Source organism: Meles meles, chromosome 2 (genome assembly GCF_922984935.1).
Source record: "Meles meles chromosome 2, mMelMel3.1 paternal haplotype, whole genome shotgun sequence".
NCBI classification, from domain to species: Eukaryota; Metazoa; Chordata; class Mammalia; order Carnivora; family Mustelidae; genus Meles; species Meles meles.
The window spans coordinates 130,688,229-130,701,247 of NC_060067.1; the positions used below are offsets into that span (position 1 = coordinate 130,688,229).

At 39.8% G+C, this 13,019-nt stretch overlaps 1 protein-coding gene across 5 annotated transcripts in view; it reads left to right on the top strand.

The window, feature by feature from the left end:
* The window catches only part of FNIP2 (folliculin interacting protein 2), a 133,128-nt gene that overhangs the window by 35,928 nt on the left and 84,181 nt on the right, over positions 1–13,019 (top strand). For 2 of the 5 annotated variants that reach the window (XM_045995661.1, XM_045995677.1), the window contains exon 1: positions 5,252–5,762. The exons of the other annotated variants lie outside the window; for them this stretch is intronic. In XM_045995661.1, the coding sequence (XP_045851617.1) occupies positions 5,587–5,762 (176 nt within the window). In that variant the 5' untranslated portion in view covers positions 5,252–5,586. Of the gene's footprint in view, positions 1–5,251; positions 5,763–13,019 lie in introns of those variants that run through there. 5 annotated transcript variants of the gene reach the window in all.

Genomic DNA, 13,019 nt, shown 5'->3' on the forward strand with positions numbered 1-13,019 from the left:
TGGCCAATGGCCCAAAAAAAAAAAAAGATTGGACTTGTATCCTTATTACCAGGTATTGACCTTTTATGATCTGAATGATACTTATACCATCTCTGGACTCCTAAACTTAGCACTCTTCTCTCAGACTACTTAGTAGTGACTATGAGATTGGAAGGAATACATATAAAGTTTAAAAAGCTGAACCCGGGGCACCTGCTGGCTCTGTCAAGAGAGCACATGACTCTTCACCTCCGGGTTGTGAGTCTGAGTCCTAAGTTGAGGGGGAAAAAAAAGTTGAACCAGTCTTCCTTCCTTACATCTGTCATGTGACCTCACATACTTCCCTAATCCTCCCCCTAACATCTGATGAAGTTCATGTGTATTGTGAAAGTATCTGTGGTGACAGCAGCAGTTCCAGTCAGTGTACTGAACTGCAGGTGGAGTGTGGGAGTCTGGGCAGGGACTGCAGATACTTGCCTAAATGTGGAAACATGGCTGAACTGTGTGAAGGAAATAGAGAACTCTACCATGAGTCGCACTGCAAATAGGGATGATGATAAATTTTGTATGTTAGTTAGTACTTTAGACCAGGATATCCAGCATGATAATGAGTCAGAGTATGGATACCTACATGAGTATGATTCCATTTCAGGAAGCAGAAGATTGAGAAGAAAGGTAGATCAGACTGAGGTACAAACAGAATTTGAGGCACCAAAAATCTGAAGATATCTTTCTCTTAGCTAGTATATAAGCTGTTCTGATTATTGTTGAAAGCCAACCTCCATGCTTTGGAGCCAAATATAACATGAAGACAGAGTTTGGGATAAAGAGGAACAACAGCTTTATTGCTTTGCAGAGCTAAGGAGGCTGCTGCAGACTGTGGCCTTCCAAAAGTGCAAGCCTGCCCCAAGGAAGGGGCTGAGGGGTTTTGTAGGGAAATACAGTCTCTAGCTGGTTTTGGCAGGAGCTGTGCCTGCTTTGTCATGTCTTTAGGGTAGGACTGGGTTCCTGAAACAAAAGGCTAAGAAGGGAGGAGGGGAGGTTTGCAGAAGAGAAGGAAAAGATTACTGCACAACCAAGCTTTGCTGAAACATTAGTGCAGCCATTTTGATTTTTGTTCAACTTTATTCTTTTAAGCGGTTTCATAATGCCTCAGAAGAATGGTTGTGATGATACAATTCGCAGTTGTTTTTTCATTTACTGAAGAAGTTTTTAAACTCCCATTTTTACACGTAAGGAAATTTGGAGTCATATAGAGGCATCTCTCTTAAGTACAATGGTTGTGGTTTTGATATACATCTCTATTACATTTTATCATATTTTGAGCTGTGGAATTAAGGATTATCAAGGGGAGGGACAGAGGAAATGGCTTTTTCACTTTTAAAAAGTTTTAAATTTCTTTCTGTTACCATATGGCATGAGTCCCATTGATTGGAGTGAACACAAAATCTTAAAGGTTCTGAAGGAACTTCTGCCATAATAAATGAGAGGAAGAGAGTGTGTGTGTTTAGGCACAAGCACCCTCTTGGGCAGAAAATAAGCATCAGATTGTTAAAGGAGTTCACTGCTTGGTGTAGGTAGTTTCCTATATAGGTTTAATACCACTGAATATATACATTAAAACTATCAAAAAGTTATCTGTTGAGTATGTACCAAATGTAAGACATGTATGAGGTGCAAAGATGAATGTTAAAATCCAGTTTTTACACCAAGAGAATTTATGATCTATTTAGGATCAGATGATATGCACACTACTCTGTTGCAAAGCAGTTATGTGTTAAGTGTTAAAAGTGTGGTTTAAAGCAAATTATAGACGGGGATGCCTGCGTGGCTCAGTTGGTTAAACATGCGACTCTTGATTTCGGCTCAGGTAGTGATCTCAGGGTCCTGGGATTGAACCCCTTATTGGGCTCCTTGCTCAGTGGGGAGTCTGCTTAAGGGTTCTCCCTCTGACCACCCCTCACCCCCACACATGTTCTTTTTCTAAAATAAATACATCTTTTTAAAAAACTCATAGAGGAATTCAAGGGGGAAAAAGATCTTCCAGCCTAGGAAGTCATTAGGGGGAAGATGAAATTTTTACCAAGGAAGTATTTTTCAAATGTGTGGTTCCCAGACAAGCAGCAACAGCATCCTTAGAACTTGTTAGAAATATACATTCTCAGACTCCACCTCAGAACTGCTGAATCAGAAACCCTGGGGGGTAGGTCCAGCAATCTGTGTTTATAAGCATACTGTATGTGAGCACCACTCAGCCAAGGAAGTAGTGGACAAAAGGTATGCTGACTGATTTTAGGGAGAAACAGTGACTGGTGTGTAGTATTTAGTTAAGGATGGATGGCTGAATGTGGATGGAACTAGAGAGTATTACGCTGAGGGAAATAAGTCAATCAGAGAAAGACAATTATCATATGATCTCTCTGATATGAGGAATTTGAGAAGCAGGTCAGGGGGGTTGGGGGGTAGGTAAGGAAAAAAGGAAATAAGATGGGATCAGGAGGGAGACAAACCATAGAGACTCTTAATCTCACAAAACAAACTGAGGGTTGGGGGAGGTGGGGGGGGGTAGGGAGGGGTAGGGAGAGGGTGTTTGGATTATTGGGACATTGGGGAGGGTGTATGCTATGGTAAGCGCTGTGAAATGTGTAAGCCTGATGAGTCACAGACCTGTACTCCTGGGGCAAATTATACATTATATGGTAATAAAAATAATAAATTAAAAACAAAAGATGGCTGGCTGAATGAAAGAAGCATGCAGGAGGGGTTTAGCTCCTGTTTAAGGGAATTCCTTCCCAATGCAGTTTGACCCTTATTTCATCCAATTATTCATTGTAACTATGTTGTCATTTTCATATTTTATTATTCTGATCATTTAAAATGTTTACATCATCTGGATAGGGGATAACATTTGCATTTTCTAACAGTATTTGAAGCCTTTAGAAATGTAAAATATCAGGATGATTGAACAGCTTTGTGGCTAACTACTAGGTCAAATATTTCTTCAGAATTCCTATTTTAAAAGAGGGTTTCATGGGGTACCTCGGTGACTCAGTCTGATAAGTGTCCAACTCTTGATTGAGGCTCAGATCATGACTTCAAGTTTGTGAGATGAAGCTCTGCCTTGGGCTCTGCACTGGGCATGGAGGCTCTCTCTCCCTCTCTTTCTGTGCCTCCACCCTCCTAACCCCAAGGAAGAAAAAATAAAAATAAAAAGGATTTCATGTCCTTTTATTAGTTCCTAGATAAATATTTTTTAGATATTGCAGTTTTAAAGCTTTATTTTTTACATATAAAAAATGGGATATGTTCCCTGAGCATTTCTACATATTTTATAAAATTCAGCTATTTTGGTATTTTTACAGATCCTACCCCATCAACATTGAACATGTTGAAAGGAAAAATTTAACAATGTAAATTTGAAGATCTAATTGCCTTTATTAATGACTCATGAATCAAGCAGTATCCCACCTTGCAAATGGAGAGGGGTATTCCAAGGATCTGTACAAAATGAAAAGTTTTTATAGGAAGGAGAGTGGAGCAAGAAAGGTATAAGTATACGAAAAGAAAAGAGGAAGGGCAGGGGACTTACTGAGCAAATTACCTCGACTTCCTTTGTGGTGGAGGGGACCCGTGGGATAGATTTCCTCATGGGTGCTTATCTGAAAATTCCCGATTGACAGGTTGAGACAGAATGCTGGGGGAGGTTGAAACTGCAATTAAGTTAGGTATTAAGCTGCTGTTTGATGACTTGGACTGGCTGGAGAAACACATTTTGAGGCATGTGGTTTTCTTTTTGACATACTATACTTTCATTTCTCCTGTGATTTTAGAGGAGGTAAACCCTAGGGGAATAGGAGACACTGATTTGGGGTCTCACTTGGGTCGCTTATGAAGTGGGCATGATGATGGCGAAAGGAGGCTTTCCTTTCAGCCTTTGCTGGCCCAGCTGCCCTGTGCCTAAAGTGTGGAAGAGTTACTATGCTTGCATAAGTGAGCTTCTGATTCTCTGTTAAAAAGAGAAAGTGATTTTAAAGACGGGGGGAAAAGGAAGAACCCATGATCACATGGTGGCCATACAGTTAAGCTTTAAGGTCAAAATGTGTTCCCCTTCCTGGAAAAATGAATTCATTTTCTACTAATCTGGTTTTATCTTGGCACTATCAGTTTATTACGTGCACAGAGAAGTGCAGTCTTGTTGTAGGTGTGTTGCAATCTATTTCTCAGGGGAGGGTGTATTTAAGATCTCTTTTTGGTTTGCTATAAAGGAACTTTAAGGTCACATAGAGAATAATGTCTTAAGGTAATTGAGGCCTCTGCCCTGATATCAGTAGATTTTTTTCACACTTGTGGGGTGAAATATTTGGCTGCCATGTATAAAGACATATTTAAATCCTCCTGACACTAGAGACCCAGCCAACGGTTCGTCAGATTTTAGGGATCTATTAATATTTTCTTCAGCCAAATTCAGGGTAAGGAAGAGGAATAGGAATTGAGACAATCCCTTATAGTTTTTAAGATCTGCCTATATTTTAGGGATCTATGCTTTTTATTTCTTCTTATAGAAAAAAAATACTTTTTCTGTGAACTCAGTACTATATAAGAATCATGTTGATTCTATAGCCGTATTTCATTTTATAGATGAAGTACATTAGTGTCAGAATTAAAATCTAAACTACTTTTGTCCTTGCATGCTGGTTCAGGGCTTTCTTATCCTGAGTGTGTCCAGGAATTGGGAATTCAGTGCAAGAGTTGTGAGAGGGTTTATGACTTCTCATTTATTATTATTTTTCTTACGTATGTGTGTGTGTGTGTGTGTTTATGGCTTCTCACTTATTATTATTTTTCTTACATATGTGTGTGTATGCAAATTTTTTCTTACATATCTACATATGGATATTTGGTGGTAAAGCAAGGACGTGTCCATACTCTCCCTTCCCCACATCACCTCCTGTATATTGAGCCCTACCATCTCCCTCACTTGCTATGGGTAGAGTTTTGCAAGGTTGCAGAGTAAGATCTGTCAGCTGACACTTGCTCACATGAGAGCCATTAAAGAGGGTGGTGTGGCCAATGTCAGAGCAACCTTGCAGCTGAGGGCAAGTCACCGCATTTGCCCAGAGCCATATGAATAGATCTTATGACCAATTAATTGACTACTACATAATCTCCAACAGGGGAGCACAGATGGAATGAGTCAGACCAAGCTGCTCAACCTGTTGAGTGTTTTGTCTTTTGCTGACCAGAGTACAAGCTTAGGAACAAAAGTAGGAAGTGGGATTTAGATTCGTCTGTTTATAGTGGTCCTGCTGAGAGTGTGTTTTATATAACATGATGGATACATCTGACTTCCTAATACTTCAGCAGGGTTAATTTACGTAACAAATGAATGTTCCTTTTTCTCTCTCTTTTTTTTTAATTTTGAAAGAGGAAATTGGTAGACTGCTACCAAGTAGCTCGCCTCACCTACCGTATACGCAGTACAGTGATTAATTAGGACGGCTGGTCAGTGTGGAATATCCCTCCAACAACAGAGAATCTTCAACCTTTGTGTCCCAGGTCCATGTTGATAGTCAGGATAAACCAGAAGCAAGCTCATCCACCCAGGAGATGTGTGGCAGCTCGACGAAGACTGCAAATCGGCCAGGGGGCTGGCAGGAGTCAGCCAGATGTGTGTGTAATGGCGGTTCTGGTGCTGGGAGGAATTACAAGGCGCTTTTATGCACAAAGACTCGAAATCGTGCCAGGGTAGGAAGGGGTGCTGATCACACGGAATTCAGCAACAGGTTTGAAACTTTAGTTCTGTTTTAAAGTCTCAGAGAAATTTTTATTTAAATCACTGAGTACCAAACAGATGAAATTATATTGATCTGCAAGTTGTTTATCAAGAGTACTTTTAGTAGGACATGGGGTAGTTGGTGGGTGTATAGAAACAAGTCCTTTCCTGTGTAGAAAAGGTTGTAGGCATGGTTAATTTTTTTAAAGATTTTATTTATTTGTGTGTTTGTGTGTGTGTGTGAGAGAGAGATTGAGAGCGCAAGCATGGGGAACGGCAGTCAGAGGGAGAAGCAGTCTACCTGCTGGGCAGGGAGCCCAATGTGGGATTAGATCCCAGGATCCTGGTATCATCCGAAGGCAGATGCTTAACCACCTGAGCCACCCAGGTGTCCCAGCAACGTTATTTTTTTGACTGTTTCAATTCTACTACTCATATGGGTTTCTTTCTTAAATTTCATTACTTCTGCTGGAGCCAGCTTGCAAGAAATGGTTATATCCTTGTCCTGTGTTGAAGATTCAACAGTACTATTCACAGAGATGATCAGGAAAAAGAGTTGCAGTCCTGAAGTACCACCGCAGCTGGTAGATGGGGCACAGGGCTGGAAGTTCTCACTTCGTAGTTTGAAGGGTAGGTGGAGGCAGGGTGGTTGGAGTGAGTCCAGTCTTCTGAAAAATTATCTCCATAAGGATGGTACTGTGCTGAACTAATTTTAATAATGGAGCTTACCTAAAGAGAATAACATTACATTTGCTGTATTGTTTAAGGGTGATGGAAGAATTTATTAATTTAATTAGGAATAGCTCTTAATTGAAACATATTTGTAAAGAATTTTATTGCATATCAAGGGAAAGAAAAAGTCTTTTGAGAATTGCACTTCATTCCAAAATCTAATGTAGATAGGTAGAGGAGAACCAAAGTTAAAAGATAAACTTGATTCTCATGGTTAGTGTAAAAGTAAATTTCTAAATTCACTTAAATATTATTTTTTTCTTTATAGAAGTTTTGTTACAATTAACGTGTTATAAACTTTATCCATCAATACATTTCTTAGTTGATTAAAAGTCAGGATATAGTTTCTGTCATATAAAAATCATTGTCTTTCTTTAGTAGAAACTTAACAAAATGGTGTATAATCTATTCCAGTATAAGAGCCCAGCTGATTGAAGGGTTAGGGAAGAAATGTAGAAATCATTGTATAGGTTCTGGGTCACTTGCCCGTCCACTCAAAGAGAGATATATATAGAGGAAATGGTAGTGAATGATGTGGTACATTAGAAAAATACATTTGAGTGTTCAGATAAGAATTTCCCTTTTATAGTATCCTTTTTAATCTGTTTCTTGTAAAGAAAGGACATTTGAGTCATAGGAAAGAGTAATGGATTGGTACTCAGTTGATCTGGATCTGGGTTCTGATCCTGATCCCGGGCTCTGCTGCCCAAGACCCTTGTAACCATGTGGGAGTCTCCTGGCTTTTCTGGTCTCACTTTCAACTCTAGGCTATGAAGGTGGTTCAGATTGTTTTAAAAAAATCCTTTCCTCCTCTGAAATTCTAAGATGTAGCATCAGGACCTTTTATAGGCCCTATTTTTGTTATTCATACAGTACTATATGTCCAAAATAGATATTTAGGGTGAGGGGGACAGCATCTATGTAAGAAAATATTATGCAGGATATGCAGGACCACACAGATTTTTTAAAACATTTTGGTATGAGCTTCTGCTTACCACTTTCAGTGAACTTAATATTCTTCAGTGGATTTTAATCATTTTTAATTAAACAACAATTTAACACAAAATTTTCATATCTATTATTGCCCTTTCTTATTTTGACTTCCTTTAGATTTAGTTCTTTGGTGCTGAGATTTTTTTTTTTTTTTTTTTTTTTGAATTCTGTATGGTGATGACATACACTTGTCATCAATTAACTGGAATTATTTTCTAGGTAGACCAGTTGTCTTGGTAGATCTTATACACTTTCTATTCCCCTTCCTAAGATCTTGAAAACATATTTGTTATTGCAGTGTTTTATTTGGTTTCCTGAATTTCTTTAGGACTTGGGCCAGTCTCAAGGGTAGAGTGAATTATTGACAAGAGTTTACACTGTAAGGATCTGGCTCCAAAGTGTTCACGAGTTATCTGTTTGTCCAAGTCAGGTGGCGGTCAGTTAAGTATGACTTGCAACTCCCTCTTTGCTCTTGGTTATTTTAAATCAATAATATTGGGTGGTCTTAGCTGACTACTCTGTTAAGTAGGTTTTTGTTTTTGGTTTTTTTTTTCTATCCTTTCTCATGATTTTCTAGTTACTGAGAAGGTGAAGAGAAAGATTCCACAAACACAAGAGGAGTCATGTTGGCTACCTAACAGTGACTGGCCATAGTGTAAAACTGACACAGTCCAGTGCAGAAAGAAACATTTTTATCTTTCCCATTACAGTTCATGTGGAATGAAACATTTCAGGATATAAATCTGTCCTTCTTCACTTCTTTTCTCCTTAATCTCTAGAATGACAGATACTGGAGTTTCATTTATTTCACAAAATTTCAGAACCAATCAAAACCTGCAGAGTTTGATGAAACATTTTAAGTGGTTTATCACTTAAAATTCTTCACTACAACTCACCTCAAATCCAGTAACTGACAAGATGCTGGGCGTAGGGTATAGTCCTCCATAATCAGTTCCTTCTTCCTTAAGCTGCCAACCATAGCAGAGCTGTTAATGACTTGGTTTTTCTCACTTTGCCAGGAAATTAGATGACCATAGGGCTGCTTATGTGAGAAATCTGGGATTATTTGCCAAGCTTATCAGAGAACCATTGTTTCTCTGAGGGCAAGAGAAAATTTGACGTAACCTTGTCTTAAGAAGTATACCTTACCCATACAGAAGAGGAACTGAAACAAAGCACTTCAGAGTCAATGGTGCTTTAAGTTTTATATCTTGGAATTTAGATTCAACAGAGACTCTTTGTACTGCTGTAGAATCACCAGGATAGGAAGGGCTGGAGAATTAATGAGTGTATATATCTGACTTGTCTATAATTTAGATGAGCCAACTCTATTAAAGAAGAAAGAGGCTCAGATTATTTGTGGTAATTGCTCAACAAGAAAAGAAGTACAGAAACGAAGGTTTATTTTCTTTTCACTAGTTAACTGCTTCACAGAGATAAGCCAACCACGATTTTACTACCAGTCTTTATTTATAGCAGTTAGAATGACTGAGTAGGAAATACAAAGATAGTCGCAGATTTAGAGAGAGATATGCTAAGGCAACAGACCAAAGCATTCTATTCTGAAGAATTTAATGAAAAAGGACTGAAGTCCAATGCAGGTTGTAGAGAGGGGGAGAGTGTTTTTCATTGTGTTCTTCACTTAGAAACACTGTGAAAGCTATTCTTCTTTGATACTATGTAGAAAATGTAGCTGTTAGGTTGAATGAAGTGGGTAGAGGAAAAAAAAAAAACAAAAAAAAAACCCCAAACCCTAGTCAGCTGATGGTCTTGTGCTTTGCGACAAGCTTCACAGAGAGGTTGAAATTGCTGGGTGTGACTCTTTCAGACGCATGGAGTATTGCTGTCACAAGTTCTTCTGCCCTTTCTGCATTCCTTCCCTTTTCACTGGTTTTATGTGCCAGGAGGAATTTTCGTTGACTTGCTGAGTTTATTTCCACTGGCTGATGTTTGGGATTCAGAGCTGTAATTTGAGAATGAGTGAATGAATGAAGGAATGCAGTGGTAACTTGGTATTGCTGCAAAGTTATGTCTGATTTAGGTTTTAAAAAACATTCATCTTTTCCCTCTGAGGCCACATCTCTTCTTGGAAATGAATCAGAGCAGTCTTGGTATAGAGGATTGTGTGTGTGTGTGTGTGTGTGTGTGTGTGTGTGTGTGTGTGTGTGTGTGTCTCTGTGGTGTGTTAAAGATTTTATTTATTTATTAGAGAGGGAGAGATAGAGCACAACCAGGAGGAGGGGTAGAGGGAGGGGGAGAAGCAGCCTCCCCCCTGAGCAGAAAGCCAAATGTGGGGCTCAGGCCCAGGACCCTGGGATCATAACCTCACCTGAAGGCAGATGCTTAACTGACTGAGCCACCCAGGCGCCCCTTGCTAAAGTCCCTGTGTAGAGAGGTTTTGAAGGAAGTGTGAACTTGCTTCATGTAGACCAACAACTCATGTAAACTTTTGTCTGGGTCTCATTTTGCTAAGTGTTGATGACCTAATAGGGTAGAGTCCTTATTGTTAGTTTCCATAACTAATTATGTCCAGAATGACTGTGTTTCAGACAGTAGACAAGGATACTCCAGCTTTGGGGTCTGCAGGCCAAGTCATTGGGCAGCTTCCAAAGCCTTTTCCCTTGAATACCACTCAGCTATACGCTGAGCTGGAATACTTGGCTACACATGTCTGTGATTCCTGGTTCTTCTGTTATGACTCCTGTTGTGAGTCAGGCAGTGGCTTAGCCCTGTCCTTTTATTGTTACAGTAATAAAAGCTGAATAACTGCTGAATAATGATGTAGCAAGCCTTGGTGGGAATTGGTGAGAGCAATAACCTGTGACCCATCTAAGATTATAATTAAACTCCCATCACAATTCACCAAAGCAGGGATGCCTGGGTAGCTGAGTCGGTTAAGCATCTGCCTTTGGCTCAGGTCATGAACCTAGGGTCCTGGGATTGAATCCTGCATCAGGCTCTTTGCTCATCACAGAGCCTGCTTTTCCCTCTGCCTCACGCTCCTCCTGCTTGTGCTTGCTCGTTCTTCCTGACAAGTAAATAAATAAAATCTTAAAAAAAAAAATTCAACAAAGGGAATCCAGTCTGTGGGTTCTAGAAACACCAAGGTTCCTGGCAGTTCTCTTCCCCTTTTATGGGATCCCAAGTTTATAAGGTTATTGGGTATTAGACATATGTCCATCCATCAGTGTTTGTATCTCAAAGAATTTTATTCTTCTCTTACTAGTTTAGAAAGGTTAAAAAAAAAAAAAAACCACAAGCTACTCTCACATCTTTATAGAACAGATGTGAATTAAGATGCTCTTTTTTTTCTTGATGTGCTCTTTCCTTTCACTTGCATGCCTCACCCTGCCCAAAGGCAAAAAACAAAAATTTAGTAATGCTAAGCTAGTTTTTTCACTTACTAATTTTTTTTTTTAAAAAACCTGGTTTCCAGGGTCCTGGGATTGAGCCCCACATCGGGCTCTCTGCTCAGCAGGGAGTCTGCTTCCTCCTCTCTCTCTGCCTGCCTCTCTGCCTACTTGTAATCTCTGTCAAATGAATAAATAAAAAAATCTTAAAAAAAAATAAAAATAAAAAACCTGGTTCTAAAATGTGAACATCTAGACTATAGTACTAGGTATAGTGGAAGCATCTTTGATCTAGGGACCTTCTCTACTCTGATCTTACGATCTGAGGGTTCATCTCTCCCTTGAATTCACTGTGTCTTTCAGGGCATCACCTCATCCCTCTGTGCTTCTACTTTCTCTTCTACAAAAAAATAATAGAAGTGGGGGCACCTGGGTGGCTCATTTGGTTAAGTGTCTCCCTTCACCTCTGGTTGTGATATCAGGTCCTGGGATCGAGCCCTGCTTCGGGCCCTGCACTGGGCTCCCTGCTCAGACTCAGAAGGGAGTCTTCTTCTCCCTCTCCCACTGATCCTCCTCCCTGCTTGTGCACTCCATTTCTCTGTCTCAAATAAATAAATAAAATCTTATTTATTTGTAATTATGTGGTAGATCAGTGATCACTAAGTATGTGACCTGCTTTTAAAAATGTAGCTTCCTGATCACCGTTTCAGACGGAATTTGTGGAAGTGGAACTGGTGAAGTTTTGTTGATTAAAAAACAAACCAATACCAAGAACTTCTGGGGTAATTCTAATGATGAGTCAAGTCTAGGAATCATCAGGTGGTGTCTGAGGTCCCTTTCAGCTCTAACATTCTGATTATCTGTGATAATCAGTGACCCTTGAGTAACAAGGATGTTGGAGAAATGTGAAGACTTTGGGTAATCAAGGGAGCCAAAACTATCTTCAGTGGTCATCTTCTCCATGTGAGGGAGCAAACCATATGGATATTTGAAGAAGTATATTCTCAACAGAGAGACAAGTAAGGACAGTGATCCTGAGATAAGATCATGCTTGCTGTGCACCCTAAAAAGAAAAATGTTGCCTAGGGGCAAAACTGAGGGCTGCTGGAGGGAGGGATAGGGTGACTGGGTTGTGAACATTGCGAGGGTATGTGCTATGGTGAGTGCTGTGAATTGTGTAAGCCTGATGATTCACAGACCTGTACCCCTGAAACAAATTATACATTATATGTTAATAAGAAATAATAATAATTTTTTAAAAAGAAAGTAAGTAAATGGTCCTTCCAGGGAGTGTGAATGGGCCCAAGGTGGGCTGCTAGATAGGGCTAGTGGCTGTATGGTGCGATACAAGAGGCAGGTGGGAGGTTGTCTGCTCCCTGTTTTCTCTCCCATTGACCCTTGCTTGATAACAACAATTGCTATTATTAGAACCTCATTTCTTTGTATTTAAACATTCTCTCAGAGCAGAAAGTGATACCTTAGTGTGGACTATTATGAGAACTTGTTCCTCTGTCACGCAGAACAAGATCATATGAAAGGATTGGGCGCATTCTGTAGAGCAGCGTATGAGGGCTGACCTTCTCCTTTCCAGCTGAGTGGACAAGCTGAGGAGAGACAGCCTGTAACTCAGCTGAACAGGGACACAGATTTTTGATGGCCATATCCAAAGCTCAAATAGTATGTCCTTGGTTTTCATCTTCACAGGAAATTCTGTAGCTGACTGTAACAGACCAAAATGACCTTCAGAGAATAATCCTATCCCAAACTTTAAAAACTAGTGCTCATTACTGAAAGTTCCTATATTTTGAAAGTTCCCTTGACAGTTGAAAAAGTTTTTTCCTTTTAAATAGACTTTATTTTTAAGGCAGCTTTAGGTTCACATTAGAATTGGCAGCAAGAACAGAGAGTTCCTCTGTACTCTCTGCCCCACGTCACACGTGTGCAGCCTCCCCTACTATCAGTATCGTGCATCACAGTGGTACATTTGTTACAGCTGATGAACCTACACTGAGACATTGTTGTCACTCCACACCACAGTTTAGATTAAGGTTCACTCTTGGTGTTATACATCCTGTGGGTTTTAACAATTGTATGATGGAATGTGCCCATCATTGTAGTATCAATACTGATTAGTTTCACTGCCCTAAAAATCTTCTGTGTTCTGCCTATTCATCTCTCCCTAACTCCTGGCA